Source organism: Oreochromis aureus, linkage group 15 (genome assembly GCF_013358895.1).
Source record: "Oreochromis aureus strain Israel breed Guangdong linkage group 15, ZZ_aureus, whole genome shotgun sequence".
Lineage (NCBI taxonomy): Eukaryota > Metazoa > Chordata > Actinopteri > Cichliformes > Cichlidae > Oreochromis > Oreochromis aureus.
The window spans coordinates 37,018,472-37,039,151 of NC_052956.1; the positions used below are offsets into that span (position 1 = coordinate 37,018,472).

The 20,680-nt window shown below is 39.6% G+C and overlaps 1 protein-coding gene across 5 annotated transcripts in view; it reads left to right on the plus strand.

Annotated features, from left to right (window-relative positions):
* The first annotated feature begins 927 nt into the window (after nucleotides 1-927).
* The window catches only part of LOC116334658 (arf-GAP with coiled-coil, ANK repeat and PH domain-containing protein 2), a 49,824-nt gene continuing 30,071 nt past the window's right edge, over nucleotides 928-20,680 (plus strand). For 3 of the 5 annotated variants that reach the window (XM_031758130.2, XM_039598832.1, XM_039598834.1), the window contains exons 1-4: nucleotides 929-1,376; nucleotides 16,019-16,076; nucleotides 19,513-19,632; nucleotides 20,315-20,368. In XM_031758130.2, coding sequence (XP_031613990.1) covers nucleotides 1,324-1,376; nucleotides 16,019-16,076; nucleotides 19,513-19,632; nucleotides 20,315-20,368 — 285 coding nt within the window. In that variant the 5' untranslated portion in view covers nucleotides 929-1,323. Of the gene's footprint in view, nucleotides 1,377-16,018; nucleotides 16,077-19,512; nucleotides 19,633-20,314; nucleotides 20,369-20,680 lie in introns of all 5 variants that reach the window. The other 2 variants (XM_031758131.2, XM_039598833.1) reach the window with 2 other exon arrangements.

Genomic DNA, 20,680 nt, shown 5'->3' on the forward strand with positions numbered 1-20,680 from the left:
ATGCATGGGGTGGGAGATGTTGTCCAACAGGGATGACAGCTTAGCCACCATTCTCCTGTCACTCACCACCTCCACTGGGTCCAGAGGGCATCCTAGAACAGAGCTGGCCCTTCGGATCAGCCTGTTCAGTCTCTTCCTGTCCCCAGCAGAGATGCTGCCGCCCCAGCAGACCACACCGTAAAAGATGGCTGAGGCCACCACAGAGTCATAGAAGGTCTTCAGGAGTGGGCCCTCCACTCCAAACGACCTGAGTCTCCTCAGCAGGTACAGCCTGCTCTGCCCTTTCCTGTAGAGGGCGTCTGAGTTATGAGTCCAGTCCAGTTTGTTGTTCAGATGAACACCAAGGTACCTGTAGCTGTCCACAGCCTCGATGTCCATACCTTGGATGTTCAGTGGTTGCAGTGGAGGATGTTTGTGTTTGTGTTTGAGATCTTTTATATTTTCTTCACTTTGTCAGACAAGGCCAGGTAGCTTTTTTTTTTTACCCGTTAACAAATGACATAATCATTTGAAAACTGCATTTTTTGTTTTCCTGGGTTATCTTTGTCTAATATTAAAACGTGTTTGACGATCTGAAACACGAAAGTCTGACAAATATGCAAAATAAATAATAATAAATAAATAAAATAAATTAACACAAGAAAGTAGAAAGGAGATAAATATTTTTTCCACAGCAGTGTATATTATAGATACTTTGAAGGATGCAGTATCCTATATTCTTAGTTATTACTGGATTTATTTATGAATTCATTTATTCGTTTACCGCATATGTAGAAATAGCGAGGATTGTTGGGTTAAACTTTATTACAACAAGTCAGTAATGAACTTTCATGAGTAGTTATTAGTTATTATATAGTTGTCATATTCCTGCCTTGCGCGTTATTTTGTGAATTACATTTCAATACGTCCTCAGCAGTGGGGCACATGCGCACTGGCCGGTGGATCCCTCTCTGACCACCACAGACGATCTTCGGAGTTGTGTGCTTGTGTGTAGTGTGTGCGCTCCACTCCCGCTGGCTGCTATGACCTAGCTACCGGACGACACTTTCAGTTTTTCCGCGCTGACCCTTCCGCCTCAAACTGCAGTCCCCACACTCAACGTTACAGTCGTTTATGGTCTCATTACCGCCACTTTTTCATCGTAGCTGCTGGCCTCCGGGGCTAGCTGGCTAGCAGAGAGGGGGTGACGGAGTGGAGCCAGCTGGTCGGACAGAGAAACGGCAGCGTTAGCAAACAAGCTAATTAGCGAGAAAGACTCCGCCTGGATTATTGCCTTTAATCAAAAGAGAGCACAGGTCTGCGGCTTCACCCACTGCGGCAAAAATGAAGATAACTGTGGATTTCGAGGAGTGTTTGAAGGACTCCCCAAGGTTCAGGTGAGTGATGACAGCCAGGCTTTTTTTTTTTTTATTGTCCCGTCCACTGCTTTTTTTTATTTATTTATCTCAGGGGTAAAAGTATACAGCTAGCTGCCTGCTAAACCCTCACGCCAATCAGCAGTAAGTAGCTAGCTGTTCGTCGCCTGCTACTTTTCTATTTTTGTCCCTAAGAGAGCTGGAGCCAGCCTGGGAGGCTGCTGCTGGGACCAGGAAACCAAACAGAGACTCACTGAGCGTCGTGGTGCAGTGGAAAGCTGCTCCAGTGCCTTTTTTTCAATATAAATTATGTAAACATAGTAAAATACATTAAATATGAACGCAGAGAATAGAGTCTGTCCCAGGATCCTTGACTGGCATGACCCTGCGTGATAGTGTATCTTTTCATGACAGCCAGCTTTGTGTTTACTGTGCGCAGCACTGCACCTGAGGCTGTAATTCACTTTTCTGTTTGATCGCACTTATATTTCTAACTGGACCCAATGTCTATTTTCACTGTCCGCTCATTATCTTGCTTTTAAAGTAATCTGACACATTCAGTTTGATCGTTTCCATATAAAGACATTAGTAGCGTCAGTAAGCTTCTTTCCTCCTTCAAATATGAGCTGATCAGTGAAAAAAAGAAAAAATCACTGGTAACTTTACAAATAGTGTTACCATCCTTTATGGCTCAGTCTGTTTTAAAGGTGTGACGTGTGTGGTCATTTCTGACATCATTACCCCCCCCCCCCACACACACACACACAGTTCTTCTAAAGTTTGTGTAAAAATGGTTCTCACCTCCCTCCTCTAACAGTGTCCTTGCACTGTCCAGTGTTTTGAGAAAGCATCTTCCCCTCTTCCTCCCTCTTCCTCCCTGCACAGCCCCTCATGCTCCCTTGCTGCTGCTGCAACATCCTCTCTCACAAAAACGAGGAACAGATGTTCGAAAGTTGTTGTTGCAGTTGTTGTTTTTCTGAGACAGAGCATTTCCTTTAGGATCGTATTCATAGGGCTGAACAAAGGGGAAACGTCCCAGTCGGTTGTTGTTGCCTGGTTTAAGGCTGTGTGACCATGATTGCTCCCCTTTTACTCACTGTTTTAAACTGGAGACATTATTACTATTAAAGCTGTCTAACTGGTGTGCTGCTTAGTGTGTCAGCTGATTGGTATTTGAGCTGTTCGAGGTGCTGCATGCTGCCACAGGCTTTGAAGCCCTCACCTCTTTGCGTCATCACACTTACTTTTACTTTACATTGATTGTGGATAACAGAGCGCTGAGTCACTGCATGCAGTTTGAAGTTTTCTATGTCAGCGAGGCAGTTTTTCAAACAAAGAAAGGAAACTGCTTCAGTGGGAGTGCAGATTGAGGCTTTGTATGCGATGTATATCACTCATTTGTGTACAAGGCTTGCCTGACTGTTCTTATTTATGTTAGTAAATAAAAACAATCCTCATGCGCCAGGTCCGAGCATCTTTTAAGGTAATTCATTGCGAGGCTGCAGCAGTATAAAAAGGCTCGACACTTATTTTTCTTAATTAGAGCTTTTCTTTTCCCGGCACTGTGGCGGCGGGCAGGTGGTGTGTGATTGACCTTTCTCTGACCTGTAACTTTGCTGCTGCACCTGTTACAGCAGCTAAATGACACCATTACCTTGTCCTTGCTATATTCCAAAAAAGAATGCACAAAAGATGTGAAAAGTGGTAATCTGTTGATCAGTTGGATGATGTTTGCTGAATATATACTCGTACACAGAATATTATCAGGATTTAGGGTTACCTTGGGCTTTAGGAGATTATCAGAGGTGCTCTTTTTCTGACTTCTGTAGACCAACGAATCTGTTGATTAATCCTATAAAACATTAACCTAAAGTCAAAATAATCACATTAATCATTAGACTTTGCAGTAGTTATCGTTCTGTCTGTTCAAATGTAAATAACTCTGCTTCTCTGCCTGTCCCAATCTTATCACTTTTATTGAGGGAATTCTTGGAGGGGTTTGGATGTAGCAGGCAAAGTACTAGGGCTAGTTTGTGACAAATGAACAACAAGCAGTGAGTTTCTCCTCCAGGACTACTGAACTTACCGGTGCCACCTCACCGATGTCACCTCACTGATGTCGGTGCCATTTGACCAGAGTACATTTAATCTTGCACTGCTGAATGACAGCATGCATAGAACCTGTAGGAACTTAACTTAGTGCTTAACTCAATGATTTCACTGTAGTACTTTTTTCTACTAGTAGTTTTCTAGCAGTTTTTTTTCTCCAATTATTTCTATGTTATGCTGCTTGGTGCTTCTACTCTTCTACATTTTGGATGCCAGCTTTATAATCCACACTAAAACTAAAGCATTGCATTACTATGGATCAAACTATGAAATATAATAAGTCAACAGCTGCATCATTAAAGTCATAATGAATTGGACAGGTGCCATTCTAAATGGTAAACACATTTAGTTTGGGTCAACACCTGGATTTTACTTAGCAATGTGTAAGAGCCTTACATTGGTCTAGGATACTTTTTGGTTACTTTTGGTCTAGGTGTGGGATCAGCATCGTTATGTACCACCCAAAAAATTGAGGTCAGCTGAATATATTGAGTGACAAGGTTTTTTCTTCCCTGGTGGAAGAGGTACATTGAAATATTATGAATGAAATATTGAAGTATATTGAAATATTAGAGATTGTGGGGTTTTTTTTGTCAGGGCAGTGTGTTTTGATATTACAGCCTGTGCACTGTTAAGCTGCTTAAGCAGGATTCTAACTTTTACTTAAGTAAAAAGTCGACATACTTTTTTCCACTTTGCAAAACAAACAAACAAACAAACAATTATCAAATATAAAATGGTGTTCAAACTTTCGTGCAGCACTACTTTCAATTGGACAATTCCGCTCTGTCCCACCCTGGTTTAAAAACGTATGGAAACGCCCATGCATCCAGCTGACAGCGGATCCCCAAAGCTGAGCTGCAACTCAGAATGGCGGAGCTGGAGGCTGTGGGATGAGAGACTTGCAGTAGAAAAAGCAAAATCATATTGAGGGTCGCCACAGCAACCTGGCCCATGAGTCAGCTGGTAACATGAGACAGGAATGCTTGGTGCCAGTTGGCTAGCAGCAACTGAACTTTCAGAATAAGAGCAAGAGGATTTTTTTTAAATGTGTCACCAAATGTATATGGTGAGGTAAAGTCTATGAGTAGGAAACACCACTGTATGGGCAGATGTGATACAACGCATAGAACCCAACAAAGGTTCTCGTTACTTTTTGTCAAAAAACTCCAGTTTGTGTTTTATTCTGTTAATCTAATTCACATCCACTTCCCATGATTGTCTGAGCAAGGTAACAATATAGCCCTGTCTCTGTTTGGGCTTTTTTGTGACCTTTGCCCCCTTTTTGGAGAGTCAGCAGTTAGCATTTCCTGACTTAAACACTGCTGTAGGTTCATCATTGCTCCGTAGTTATTAGAGATTACTGCACCATAGTTTTCCACTTCGACCACCGCAGCTCTGCTGCCGTTTATCCAACCCCCCTCTCGTTGTGTTTGGCCAGCGAAGACGACGACGACGACGACGACGCAGGAGACACAGAGTATGGATAAAAACATGTAATACGCACCAGCGTGAATTAGCTCTCACTTGCTTAACATCTGTTTCCATTTTGGTGTTTGCTTTTAACTTGGTGCTGGAGAATATGGAGCCCCCAAATGTAGAGAGGGTTGTTTTTAAGTGGTATTTTGGCACACCCCACTTACTTTTTGGGGGGGGGGTTTTTCATCCTCATTTTTGTTGGAGAAACTGTCTTTGGTTGTAAACCATGTGTTTGGGCTGCATGAGAGATTCACCAGTGCAAAAAAGTTATGTATTTTTGGCAGTAAACCCTACTAGCCTAGTTTTCCACTTGAGAATAGATGTTGGACTCGAGAGCTTTCCTGGCTCCTCTTCAAGTATGATAGTTAAAAATTCCCTCCAGAGTGCAGCAGCTTTTCTCTCCAAGAGTATAGGAACAGATGTTTTACATATTTTATATGCTGTTCTACCCTGCAGTGTCCCCAACAAAAACAATTATCTGTAGTGTCTGTTTATATGAAATAAGCAATGTGGGGGTAGCTTAAGGACCTCAAAAGTTATGGATACTTTAGGCTCTATTTATTAAACTGATCATAACATCTGAAAAACCGAAATGTTTCCAGTTTTTTAAATAGGACACACAAGAAATTATCCCATCAAGAGATTATAGTATGACGGAAATGTTTTCAGACTAGTTGTCGAGGTGAGGTAATTTCTGTAATTGGCAGAAAAGTTCTCCTTGTTTTCACTTTCCTTTTAATCATTATTACACGAGTACGTGTTCCTGATTGGGTGTGTGGATTCCCAGTTTGGCCGAGTGGCATCTCATGAAGTCACTGGTTGATGACCATGCAGTGCGATACATCCTGATTAGCTTCCCATGGGAGTCCACCTGTGGGCTTGTTATCATGCTGGGCTATTTGCAGTTTGATTTAATTAAGCTCTGGTCCATTTCCTTTTAATGGTTATTAATCAAGCCAATTAAAATGAATGAAATGTGAGGACTGAGGCTGCTCTTTATGTAGTGCCACTGCAGCACTATTTAAATCAGTAAGTGCAGAGCAGTATATCATCATAAATACCCGTGTAAATACTTTAACTTTCAAGTATACAATTATGTTATCAGAGAGGATGAAGCACAGAGAAACTGTTGTTAATTTTTTCTAATTAAGAAAATTAATCTCTCTAAAAACACTTTTTCAAAACCTCAGATTTTGTGGATTTTACACATTGCCTTAGGTATATAATTATTAACTCTGCAGTTTTTTAATGAGGCTATACACAGAATATTGTTTAAGTCATTAACAAAATACTTTTGTTGTAATCCTTATTTATAGCTCTCCAAATACATAATATTGTTCAACATTGATGATATTGTTTTCCCCTCATCTACAGCAAATACAGTTAAGCCTGTAACTTTGCGGCCATAAGCACAATTTTTGTAGTGTTGCCATCTTTACATCATTAAAGTAGATTTTAATTGAAACAATCAACATATGATTATAATGCAGACTAGTCATTTAATATTAGGGAGTTCATATTGTAATAATTGTTTAGGGGTTCACAGCTAGTTTTATACACAGTCCCCCGTTTTCAGTGGCTCAAAATTGATTGGATAATTGAGTGATAAGCAGTTTCACGGCTCAGTGAGCTGTTAATGCAAGTAAAGGGGATCTTCACAGGAGGCTTTTAGTATTCTTTAGGCTGAAATCCAAACTAAAAATAAATTAAATAATTAAGGTGTGGCCACATGAACAATCTATTTCATTCTTTAAAAGAAAGAATGCACTGGCCAGCTGTAAGACAGATATTGTGGGTGATCTTTGAATTCCAGAGTTTACATTAAGGTGCAAACCTCTGGGTACACTCCAGATCAACAAGACCAGTTTAGAATTTGGCAGAAAACATCTAAAAGAGCCTGAAAAAATGAAGGTTAACTTGCACCAGAGCGATGGAAAGAAAAAGGTATGGAGAAGGAGCCAAAGTAGTGGTCTGTCAAACATCATGAGAGTAATGCTATGGCATGGGCATGTGCGACTGCTAGTGGAACCAGGTCACTAGTGTTTATTGGAGATGTGACTGCTGATAGAATTAGCAGGATTAACTTTGAAGTGTACAGGTTAATACTCTCTACTCAGATTCAGCCAAATGCTGTAAAAGCTGATTCACAGTGCAAAGGGATAATGACACAAAGCACGCTGCAAAGGCAACCCAGAGATATTCTTCAATGGCAAAGTCGGTCGCAACGGAGTACACTTTTCAGTTACTGAAGACAAAGCTGAAGGCAGCAGAGAGACCCACAAACAAACAGCAACTGAAGGTGGCTGCTGTAAAGGTGATGTCCATGGTTTCTACACCTCAGGCAGTTACTGACTGCAAAGTGTTTTGTTTTTTTAAGTATTAAAAAATAATCAACAATTATGTTAGTTACTGAAAATGTAAATGAGGGACTGACTTTAATTCCTAAACATGTGTCATTATCCAAAAAACCTACTGACCTAACTATATGTGAGCACATTAATCTGTGGATCACATTAACGCCACCGTCTAGTGAAAATGCTGGAGTTTCCACTCTTTCTCATCAGTGCGTTTCCTTCCTGCTACTTCCTTGTGACATAGGAAGACCAAATGTGAAGCTGACCTTGATGTTTAGTCAATACCACATCAGAATTTCCAAAAGCTAGTAAGCATTTATCTTTAAATAATGACTTCATCTTGTTGACGATGCCGACACTGACGATGTGTGTGTGTATGTGTGTGTGTGTGTGTGTGTGTGTGTGTGTGTGTGTGTGTGTGTGTGTGTGTCTCTAATGGTGGGTTTTTACCACTGGAGGACCCCCTTCTGTGACAGCACTGCTCCACTCTCTAACAATTACAGGATCTACGTCACGGGACTGAATCTCACCCCATTCTTCATGATTCCAACTGTTTGCCTCTACCACCACTGTTATTTCAGTCCAGTGGAATAAACCCTTTTCATGCAAAGTGGTCAGCTTTTCTGGGAGAAGTAATGAAGTTCAAAAAAACAAAAAAAGCAAACTGTGTAAAATAATCTTCCTCCTGTATTTTAAGAGGTTCTTGGCAGAAGTAAGACAAGACGAGGGAGGCTGCAGGACAGTACGCAAGATATATTTGGAAGACATCAAAGTAAAGATGTAATGACGGGCTGGCACATCTAAATTGGATTAGTAATAGTAATTTAGAAGTAAGCCTGCTTGGGGCTAACTATAACGTTTGAGCTATTTCATTTGGAAAATAATATTGTTATCAACCAAGGAAACCTTCCTGTATTCTCTTATGGCTTGAAATGGCTTATTGTCACTGGAGGTAGACGAGCTCGGTATTTTTGTGTGAACAGTGCATATTAACTTCCTGAAATCCCATAATTGGTCAACCGAGAAGTCATTTTACTTCTGTATGACCATTACATGATAAATGGTTGTTCTGATATTGTGCAACGGGGGAACAGATTTCCAGCCAAACCGGTGCTTCTGCATTACACAATATTCTCCAGTGAGACAAAAATTCGTGTAAAGTATATTCTTTGATGTCTCCTTTTGTCTTTGAAGTGTTGAGATTCGTACCGCAGGCCTGAAGAAGACTCGGTAGCAACATGAATGACAAACCTGTTCGGCTGCCTGACTTCTTTATGTAGAGTAGACACAAGCAGCTGGGCAGATGCCGGCCCCCTCACAGAGCTCCAGAGGTAGAATTATTTGCTTTTTGGAGTGTGGTCACTGATTCATTGCTAAAGAATTAGGTGTCTCCTTTTCTTTTTATACAGTATTTTACTATCCAGACAAATCATTGACTCTAGTGCTTGTAGACTAGCACAGTGAAAGTCCAGAGCTGTTGTTAGCGTTGTTGGCAGTGTTACAATCTTAGTCACCCCCTGCAAAAATAACCTTTTTATGTGGATGTTTACTCAAACGAAGTACTCCAGCTTTAAGAGGCAGAATGTCAGGCGACTAACTAGAACTGATTCAAATGACTTGAATTAATTTCCTAAAGTATGGAAGCAAGCTATTGTTTACTGTCCTGCATCTGTTGTTAGATTGCTGCTTACAAAATGGAAGATGGATCATGTTATAAGATATGTAGAGTAATATAAGAATATTGTAATATTGGGATTTATATTCCAAGCAGGAGGCTTCTGTTTTGATGTACAGTGGTGTGGAGTCCTATCTGACATAAGCTTTTGGATCAGTGCCTTTTTGGGTCAACATAAAGGGAAGCAGGACATAAACATGGCCTCACTGATGCTGAAATTGCCTCTGATGTGGTTTACAAAGCAGACTTTTTTTTCTCCCCCTTTTACTTCTTCATGGCCTGTAGTCTGTCTTATACCACACGTCTCTCCCTATTTAGCTCTGGCTTGATCCTCACACCCACTCAGCACTTAAACCAGGCTTAGTTCCCTAATTTTTATTGTTTCGTGTAATAAAAAAAAGCTAGTAATCATATGGATATTTCCTGGAATTTATTCTTGGATGCCTTGTCACAGAGGGAGGACAAGAGTGGGTTTTTTTTTTTTTTTTAAAGCTTTAATGGTTTGGAAATATGGATATGTTTTCTTTTGATCTTGAATGAGCAGCCCCAGCTATGGAACAACAAGGATCTGGTATCTCTACGCATCGTAACCCTTCCAAATAGTTTGCACAGTTTTCTGTTTTTGAATGATACCATAGTTCAGAGAGTTTGCATTTTGTTTTGTCTTTTGGTTACACTCTGTGAATCCTGTTTTTGCACAAACTACCTCTCTTGTTCTGTTTTTGGAGACTGATGATTGTCCAGAATCCTTTTGGACAAAGAATGTAGTAGCTTAGTGATCCAAATTGGTGGGCAAGAACATTTTATATCTCTTTACTGATGATATTCTCCTCTTTTTGTCAAATTTGGCAGGTAGTATTCTAAATCTCATTAAACAAATTGATAAATTTAGGCAGTTTTCAGGTTATGAAATAAGTTATACGATACCATTAGTGCTTTATTTAAATCAAGAGAAAGAGAATCTCCAATAATCAAATCACTGTTTATAAACGCAAAAGGAGGATTCATGTATTTAGGAGTCAAAATTACTACAGATATAAAAGTAATTGTAAATGTTAACTTGTATATAAGAAGTGAGAGAAACTTTGGATAGGTGGATGACGATGCCCATCTCTTTAATGGATGTGTCAATATGATAAAAATGACTATTTAATTCTATTGGCAAAATTTCTTTACTTATTTCAGTTGATCCCCTTGCCATTATTGAAATCATTTTTTAACATGATTCATTCAATCTTTAGTAGATGTATTTGGAACAAAAGCCCAGAAAAAGACTGAGATAGGTATATCTACCCTATGACAGAGGAGGGCTGCAGTTCCCAAATTTGAAATTGTGCTATTGGTCTGCCCAATTACGAACTGTACATTTTACTTTTCAACAGGTGTTCCACCTTCCTGAGTAGATATGGAAAAAACATCAGCAAAGAATTAGTATAAAGCTCATAAACACCAACCCCTTTTTTTCTCACCAGTTCATGGTAATGCATCAGAAAATAGGGCAAATTATTCAAATATCATCCGTATGACATTTAAGGAACTGTGTCTACAATGAGATATTTCTAAGAAGAAATGCAGTTGAGACACTTTATTCAAACACATTGATCCTTTGCATATGAACTGCAACTCGCACACATTGAAGACCTAGTGGTGAACAAATTTCTGTTCTTTATAATGCGTTTGCTACTTGTGACAAAGAGTTTAATAGTAATGGATTAGAGTCATGGAAAACTGATATACAAGGAGATGTACAACAGGATAAGTGGGAAATGACATGCTTAAGAGCTCAGAAACAAAAGATTAACACAAGACTGAGACTATTAGAATAGAACTGGTTAATGAGAACTTGCATTAGACCTTGAAAATTAAACTGAATCAGTGATTACCTGAGATTCAATATGTGTGTTTTAATTGTCTGTTTCATCTTAATGTGTTTGCTCACTCAGGGTGCATGTTTAAAATGCTGGAAACGTCAATAAAATCTTTTAAATAAGAATGTAGTATCTACAGTACATCTGTGGTCTTTACATTCAAAACTACACACATAAACCAGGCTACTGGATGTGATTTCTGTTTCCAGCTTTGCCCTGTGCACACATGTCACAGCTGTTGGCCTGTTTAATATGTGTGTATGTTTTGAGATTAATTAAAAGCCACATGTATTATCTCAGTTATCTCATGGTCACAAAGTCTGTGTGATGCACCATGTTTGCTTATTTATTACATAATAAAGTGTTGCGGTAATACTAACAGCAAGCGCATTAAACATGTAAGAGTGCTGTGAATAAATATATGTTATTATTATTATTATTATTATTGTTATGTAATTATCCTTGTAGTTGTTTTAATGTACGATGATTTAAATCTCTTTCTCGGATAGTCTTTTCACACCCAAAAGTCAGCTGCTTAAAACCCAGGTCGTTATATTTGTGCAGTATCTTCTGTATCAGAATACCAGGAAAAATAAATACAAACATTTAAACAACTTGTGTATACTTCTTACTTGCCATGTTTTCATACTTGTGAGATTTTTGTTTTTTGTTTGCTTTTGTTTTTTTGTATCTTCTTATCATGCAAGTGCTGAAGAAGAATGTCAGTGTGTAACCTGCTCAGATGCTAATTTAACAGTTTTAAATCAACAATAAGGATAAAACATAAAATGCATGAAACCAAACTGCGTAGACATGGTCTCAAGCAACAAAGCATTTTACCAAAATACGTAAGAGAGAAACAAGTCAATATCTAAAGATCTATAATAAACAGGATGTAAGAAGAATGACAGATAAAAATAAGGTATATAGATATCCTAACTTTGTCTGATCAAATAGATCAGATTAAACAGAATAATAGAATCCAGTGTAGTTCACTTTGTGCATTGTGCAATGCATGTGGCATTTCTCATGACTGTCATATCTACTTGCTCTTTGTACTTTAATCCAGAGTGAAGGCCATACACTGCCACCTTTACTTTATCAGATTCCAGGCGTTATACCATGTGTATACATGTATATTGTTTTTAAGAAAAAGAAGAAAACAACTATATACAAAGCACATTTCAAATGGCTTTCTTTCTCCTGAAATTGTGTTCATACTCCCCTGCAACCCGTATACTTTCAGTCTCATTTGCTAGAACCAGCTGTTCAGCTTGGCTCACTCCGGGAGTGGAAAGAGAGTTGTCAGCAGTCAGTATATCCAAACCAGCTGAAAATGCTGCCTTTCATGTTACTGCTTTTCAACTTCTGCTGTTTTAGTTCATTAGTGTTGCCCTTTTCAAGTCATGCTGCAGTATTTCTTGGTTTAAAGGCTGGTTCTGAATTTTACTTGATTTTTCAATATTTCTATTGTTGATTTGTTTGATAAGCACATAATCTTGTTGAGCCATCTAACCTCTCCTCAGCTTCGGGTCATGAACTTCTGTTCTGACGTTCACCTGTAAACATTTTTTTGATATACTTCTCTGAGTTCTCTGAGTGATTTCAAAGAAGCCCCGTGATGATGATCCCACCACTGCGCTTCATAATTAGGACGATGTTTTGCTTTTGTTGTTGGCCTTTATTGACATTGTTTTTCCTGTTTCCTGCTGATTTATGATGTAAACCAGAGTGAAATTTGACTGTCATACCACTCATTAGAATTCATTAAACTAACCTGGTGACAGCTCTATTCAAAGGAGTGTTATGAGGCTGTGATAAAACCGTAGTTCACACTGTCCTGACTTTGTACAGAAAAGAGGGCTTTGTCACTTAGTGGATTTTGTATCGCTTTGTTTATATAGAGGAGCACTTCTACAACCCACACTTACAGTTTGCTCATTGATTTAAATACCTGCATTCAGGTATGTTTTTGAGAGGTACGTAGTTTAATCCAGTTTTCTTTGTCTATTTTGGTGACTTTAGTCTAGTAGGGACCACATTTTATGACTCTTCAGAGTAGATCTTGGTGTTTCCAAAGGTTTGTGGCTCTTCTTTCCTCTGCTTTCTCCTCTTTTGCTCATTATCCAGTTTCAGCCTGGATATGCTCCAAGTTCAGAGCTATGAGGCAATAGCCCAAATTTTCATTTTGCCAAAGCCCCTCCTTTTCTTATCCTCTGTCAGCACTTTTGCAAGTTTAGCTTGCAGGCTCAGCTTTTCAGATTAGAAGGAAATGGTCTTCTTCTTGCGGTTACTTGGAAAGCATGACAGTGACTGACTGACTGACAGTTAAAACAATTGTTAGATTTCTAGGTCTGTTCCTGAGAATGTATCTGGGTTTTCCAGTCTTCTTTCATTTCAGTGATGTTTATTATAGTTCATACTTGTGACCTGGATACTAGATGTTGTTGTTTGCCCCTGGGCAGAGAGATCAAGTGACTTTTATCAAGCAAGAACTGGCCTGACAAGATGTTAGATAACACATAATCAGATAACGCTAATTTGATTGACTGACAAACACAGTCTGTTATTGGGTAATTTTATTGTAATAATTCAATTCACTTTTTTGTAAAGTGTACAACTAAAGCTTTCCTTAAACATGTTTTAACTAACCCTTCCTTCCCTCTGTTTTTAGTGTTGGCAAGTGTTTGTACTCCTTAGGTTTGTGCTAACTACATCACCAAGCAAAAGTCAAATCCTCCTGAAGTCAGACGCTCGACACGGTCGGCAGGGCAGTGGTGATTCTGTGTGAATCACTGGAGAAATTTTCTTTGCCCGTGGCAGCGGAGAAAGGCAAACAGGGCTTGTAGCATGTTCTTTTGACCAGGGTTAATATCTGTGTGAGAGAGGCACAGTCATCTATTCCCTTTGACCCTGTTTCTGCCCTGTTGGACTACTAAAGAGCTCAGTTCACAGACTTTACTTGGACTGCTATTTAAGACTCATAAAAAGGAGCACTTTGCTGTCTTCAAGTCAAAAGCCTTCCTCCTATACTTATTATGAAGCACAGAAGATAAAAAAAAAGATCTATTCAGTTAATGTAATTTTAGGTTAGCATGTATTAATCAAAGTACATGAGATTACTTGCGCAATAAAGTACATGTTGCAAAGCAAAGGACTTCTCTGTGTGGCAGCTTCTTCAAGCATTTCGCTGAATAAGGCATATGTCAGTTTCTGAAAGCTCAGCAATTTGATTTTGGCGATCCCACAGTTGAATTTACTGAGTGATGGATTTGCTGTTCATGCATGATATTCAGATTAGCCTTACCACCAGGTTTCTCCTATGCTCCTTGTAGCATAGCCAGCAACTCAAGCTAATTCTAGTTTATATTTTTAACGATTATGACTGCTGCATCTATGCACCCTGCATTAAAAAACAACAACAACAACAACAAAATCCCTTTCACATACAAAAGAAAGACGAGGACATGTAAATAACAATAAAATTAAGTCATACAGGTGTACCCTACCGTATCTGCAGTTCAGTATGCGCATACATCCAAGCCTCTCTTGTTGAAGGATCCCTGGCACTGACCAGATGTCCACGACTTAGTTTGAAGCCATATGGGAGAACAAACAGCTACAGGGGGTTTGGAGAAAGCCGTCCGCTGCTACTGCAGGGTGACATTCTTAATCCCTCTGCTTTACACTGACACATGGCACTCACACACTGCACTGCAGGATGTTGGACACATTTTTTCCTTCAGTAGAATAAATTATATTTGAAATGTAAAACTGTTGTTCTTATCTTCAGTGAGTTTATGCTAAGGGCGATTGGCTGATAGGCCTGAAATCGAGAGAATCGCCATGATAAGAAACAGATACGGTTTTATTAGTAGATGTAAACAGTTTTAATGTTGCTATTGTCTTAAGAATAAACTTACCTCAGTGTTGATTACTGCTGCTAAATGGTTATAAATGTGAAGCATGCATTATCTAAAGGCCACATCTGAGCTGCACTGCATAACTAATGATACATGACTTAAAAGCAGGGCATTCATTAAGTTTTCATAATGTGCCACCACTAGTATCATCATTTAATAGCTTTTCTCCTGTTTTAAATGTGTTTTTCTAGGATATGTGGGCTTATATCATTGCAGTGTCCTGTGCCCACTCCTTAAAAGGGTGTTTTAACGCTAAAGGCGCTGTTGTGGTGATTGTATCTTTTAGATGCGCCTTGCTGCTTTTCTGCAAATACATCCGTGTCTAATATAGCTATAAATCCATATATCATTATCAAGTGTTAGCCTTTGTACTGCTTATTAATTCTTTACTCCTGATTAAGCATAAATAAATTGAGTTTTAGAAAAAATACTCAACTGCTTTGTCTATCCTGCATTAAAAAAGCCTTAGTAATGCATTAGTTAACATCAAGGCGAGATTAATCCACAGATCCTGTGCTGGGATGACGTATTTGATATTTTTCTCCCTCTGTTGTGGTATCCTGAAGCTCGTAGGCTGTCGATCTTGTGGAGAGCCGAGCTGTGTCTCTGTCACATTTCAGAGGGCAGGACGCCAGACCTGATTTCAGGCCTGCGGCATGACCCAAAATGGCAGCTTCAGTTTGTCTGCTTCTAGACGTCTGTCTGTGTGTCTGTGTGTCTGTGCGTGTGCGTGCATCTGCACGTGCTTGTCAGTGCTTGAACGGGAGGATGTTGTTATTTACTACAGTTGTAGTTTTCAGAAACTATAATTGTGGAATATGGGAATGTTGGGGGAACCAAACTGCTATAATTATATTAAATTCTTCTGTGTCTGAAAATGATCAAGATGTTGAAATAACAGGCAAATATTTGACCCAGTTTCGGTAGCATGCGTGACAAAGATGTAGCTGTGTGGCTGTTAATTGTGTTGCTTATATTGGCATGCAGTATATTGCTTCCTTTTTACTTATGATCAACATAAGTGCCATAATGCGGAACAGAGATTAACCTAACTGCTCTGTATATAGTAGACACAGGAGGGTTATAAAGAGAACTGTGATAATGGGATGAAGATGAAGTGTATACATGCTTTCCAGCAGAATGCCTCTGAGTACACCTTCTTTCTCTGTTTCACAGCTCATGCATCCGAACGTCAATGAAGTATTGAGTCATGGTTGTGCTTCACTTCAAATCTTTGCATTTTCTGTCCTCACAGAGCCACCATAGAGGAAGTGGAGGGGGATGTGTGCGAGTTGGAATCCAAGCTTGACAAAGTGAGTACCGCCCATGAAAAACATTGTTTAATTGTTCGTTTTCTCCACCGTGCGAGCCAGCAGCAACATAAGCCATCCTGTCAGGTTTGTCCTCGGACTTGTCCTCGCTGTATTCCTTGGCATTTTGAGCAAGACTGAATGAAAGCAGACGAGCAAACACACTCGTTACACTTCCAGCAAGGTGATGGTTTACTTGGACCAGATTAAAAATCTATCTATATGCCAAGTCTTTTATTGTAACTGTAATTTTGTTGATGAAAATCATACATTTTTAAAATCATGAAAAAGGATGTGTGGCTTTTATTAGTGATTTGAAAAATGGATTTCATGAAGGGGCCAAATGAATTCATGATGAAAGACGAGGTTAATGTTTTAAGTAGAGTTTCCAGTTTTTGTAATAGGTCTAGATGAAGTAATGCAAAGTAGTATACAAACAAAATCAGGGTTATTCACTCACTCACACTGATGCATGCATCCGTTTAGTATCTTGCCCGAGGATAGCCTATTGATTGGTAGACTACCCGCTCTACCACCTGGCTCAGCATTTACTCACCATTCAGCATATTTATTCTTTTATCAAAGCTTTTTATTGTTGTGCTTATTTTTAATACAAAATACTCATGCGTAGGATGGTATTTACAGACTAGGGTTGGACGATTGGATGAATATATCGACTATCAACGATAGGCTGAGCCCATCGGCCATCATTTTTACACGGGCGATTTAATTATTTGTCCATGAGTAAATTTGCTAATAAAGATGGAGCTAATAGAACCAGTCAACAGAAAGAAAAAAATAATAATAGCGCTGTTTTAACAGCACCTTCTTTCATCTGCGAGCAAATGCACCCTTCTCAGAGAGCGCCCAAATGCTTGTTGATGGAGCTGCAGAAGCTGGTGATAGCCTAGCATACTCAGCCGGATGGTGGCCATGTACATGCTCATTTAAGTTAGTCGTATTTGAGTACTTTGCTCGCACTATAGGTCTGCACAAGCGGCACACCGCTTTGGTTACATCCTTAAGTTTACCTCTTTCATCCCAAATTGGCACCTTTATATTTTTTTTCTAGTGCTGTCACCGTTAACGCGCCGTCATCACGACTAATGCGACTAACAACCCACCTGGAGTGCAGACTGAGTCAAAATCCCTGAAATGTCTCTGTCAACGCATTTCGGGCAGTTTGTCCAAAGTTTGTTCATTCTGCCCTCCAGATGGGCTGAGCGCGTTAATCATGATGACCGTGTTAACACTGACAGCCCTAATGGTTTTTTTGGAAATTAGTTCATCCATGTTTGGACTTCTTCTGTATTGTAAACGCGCAAATCAGTCCGTGCATGATTACATTGCCCATCAAAAAGTCTGTGCATGCGCGAATATATCGCCCATCGTCGATTATTGGACTGACGATTTTCGGCTGAAAAATTTTTACATGTCGCCCAAACCTAGTACAGACTATTAAGCACTTGATGAAATCCATATTAAAGCTACAGAATCGTTCCACACTTGATTACTTATTAAAATTAAAAAATGATTGGCTTAATAACTTTCTGTGTGCAGACACATTTTGGGAGTGTTATTTATAGTCCTGAGTCCTGAAGAGTGCCTTTGGTACTTTTCCCAGCTTTCATGCAGATTTTTCTTTTCCCTCCCAACAATCAATTTGTCTCTTTTGGGTTTTTTCCTGTCTAACTGACATTAAACCAACCAAACAGAGTCATGTTTATCAACGGTTGTACCCTGTCTTGATGCCACAGAGCCCCACAGAATTGTTCTCTTGCTGAGAGTGAGACCATGAGATTAGAAGAATCCAGTTCCTTATTCCTCGACTTAGTCTTACAGCGTTACTCTTACACCCTCCTCCTCACTCCACCTCCGTGACTCAGCCCCAGCCTCTCTTCCCCTCTTGCTGTGGAGAGGAAGGATCTGCCAGAGAGTGGGTGTGTTTGCGTGACTATGGATGTGATAGTGTGTGTGTATATGTGTGTGTGTGTGTTGACTTGGGTGGAGTGAAGTTGTCTTCAGATACCAGAGTTCAGCTTTTCCTTCAAGCTTGCTTACCTGTGTGACCATACCGTGCACAGCCATGTTGGATGAGAAGTAAATCAACAGTGACAGTGTCCACATTACATCTGCTGTCATACATCCTGTTTCCAAACAATGGAGTAGAAACCTTTCACATACTGGTGTCTTGTGAATGGTGTCACTGTTGTTCTGTTTCTTTGAAACTATTGCTTCCCTCAGTGTTCAGCCTCTTTTTATGTTCTGGAAATGAACCAAAAGAACAATGAAAAAGCATGTCTACCTGAAGCATTCCTAAAGTACTACAAGAAATTATTTACAGGTCGCACAAACAACAACAGAAAGCCTAATACATCTCTAGATCTAAGGGTGTCTTTTACACATGTAGTTTGTTTTCTCTAGAACAATCAGTTGGTGCCTTTAAAAACTTGGATTATTGGAGAACGTGGAACATCCCAAAATACAAACCTTGACCTGCCGAACTGCTTTGGAGTTTGTTTTAAACCAGAGTGAGACCACCTCCTCCAAAGGGTCTCAGTGTGCGGTTACCTTGTTTACATTTGCACAAATGAACATCTGCACAGTCGATTTAAACAGACTAAACACCACAAGTGTGAAAACACCCTAACAGAACATACAGCGGGGCTCAGGCAGCTGTAGTGTAATCGTATTTAAAGATAAAGTGTTTTCAAATGCAAAGGAAATGACACGTGTGCATGCTGGAAATGTGTGTGAGTGTAAGGTGTTGACCCACTTGTCTTGTGATAGGTGCTCCTTTGCTAATGTTTTGTAGCACTTTCACTTTTTTTTCACTTTGAGTCTTTTTCTTTTGTATCCTCACTGCTGAGACGGTTATATGATTGCTTATTCTCTTTCCAACTCAAATTTCACTCATAATTAGTCGTGAAGCAGGGTCAACGTGTGTTTGATCAGCTTTTAGGTGTTCATTAACATTTAGTAATTGTTGAAGGAAGCTGCTTAAAATTGGCGTTTTCTTAGCATGTCATTTAGCTGCTTTGGCTGGAGATGCACATTCAGGCTCTGTGTCATCAGCTGTGTGGGAGTAGATGGAGAGTGGCCAGAATTTGTTGGGAGTTTACATAACCTGGAATTATCTTTGCCCTCAATGAGTCAGAAGGGAAAGAAGTGGCTGTTGTTAATTACCAATAAACTGAGTAAGCACTGAGTATCTTATATTTTAGTTTTGGTCCTTTTCTCTGCGTTTCCAGTTTCCACAAAAAATCCCAAATCTATTTTCAGCAGCAGAGCTCCACTGTTATTAATAAGAGACAATGCCCTGAAGAAATCTCTAGCACTGTTTCTAGTTTGTGTTCACTGAAGTGTTTCTATTGTTAATGCATTTCTTCATTTCTCCGTTACCCCCTCGAACACTGACGTCCTCCGCTTTCCTTTCTAGTTGGTGAAATTGTGCATCGGGATGATTGATGCTGGAAAAGCCTACAACGCAGCTAACAAACAGTTTGTTAGTGGGATCCGGGAGCTTGCACAGCAGTCTGCCAAAGATGAGGTCATTGAGGTAAACAGAAATATAATTTTGCTCGATCTTATCTGCACAAAATGCTTTGAAGTATTTTTTTGTTTCTTCTCCAGCTTGTGTTGTGACAGTCCTCCTTTAATATCCAGTAAAACTTTGAAAACTCTACATCTCAGTAAAATAAACATCACAGATGGTATAAAAACATTACTGACTTCATGAGAGTCCCCAAATATGAAGAAGCCTTTAGCTCTTCTCTGTTTGTTCACTCTAAATTGGTTTCACTCTTCATCCATGGTGATATTTATTCAAGTTTGAAAACTGAGGGCTAGCAGAACCTCGCACTGTCCGCTGGGTCTCGCAGAGGTCAGATGTTTTGTTTTGTTCTCTCTTATAAATTTTGCATGCCGAGGCAAGCACTTCCTGTCTGCCTTTGTGTATTTTGTTCACCGCCTCTCCCTTTAGGTTTGAAGCTGAGCCACTGCGTGTATCTGAAAAGTGTAACTTAGCCAAAAGAATTCTTTCCCAAAGTGCTATTGTTGCTTCAAAAACACCAGGGTTTCCTTTCTCTCATACCTGAGGAGCTTTTGTCCCTGCAGCTGTGGCTTAGCAGGCATTTTGAACCACTGGTTTTAATTATATTTGACCTTGTGCTGTTTTCTGTTTTATTTTTGCTTTGTTTCTTTGCCTGCCTTCATGGCTGTCCTCTTCCTTCTCTTCACAGTCCAGTCTCACAAAGTTTGCCGAGAGTCTGCAGGAGATGATCAACTATCACACGGTACGCTGACTAAAACCGGATGCATGATTTTTTCCCCCGAGTGACTATAAAATCCAGATTGTTTAAAAAAAAAGAAGAAAAAAAAATCCTTGTGCTGAGAAACAGAAGCAGAAAATGTCCAGTGAACATGTTTTAAAAGCTTAGCACAGAACTGAACTATGGTGGCTGAATGTGAAGAAAGTGGCTATAATAAGCATCTTCCAGGGGGAAGATTTCATATTGCTGTAAAATATGTGAAGCAGGGTGTTGCTAAAAACACACAGGAAACAATGCCTATTGTAAACAGTGGTTTTAAAAAAAGCTCCTTGGGTC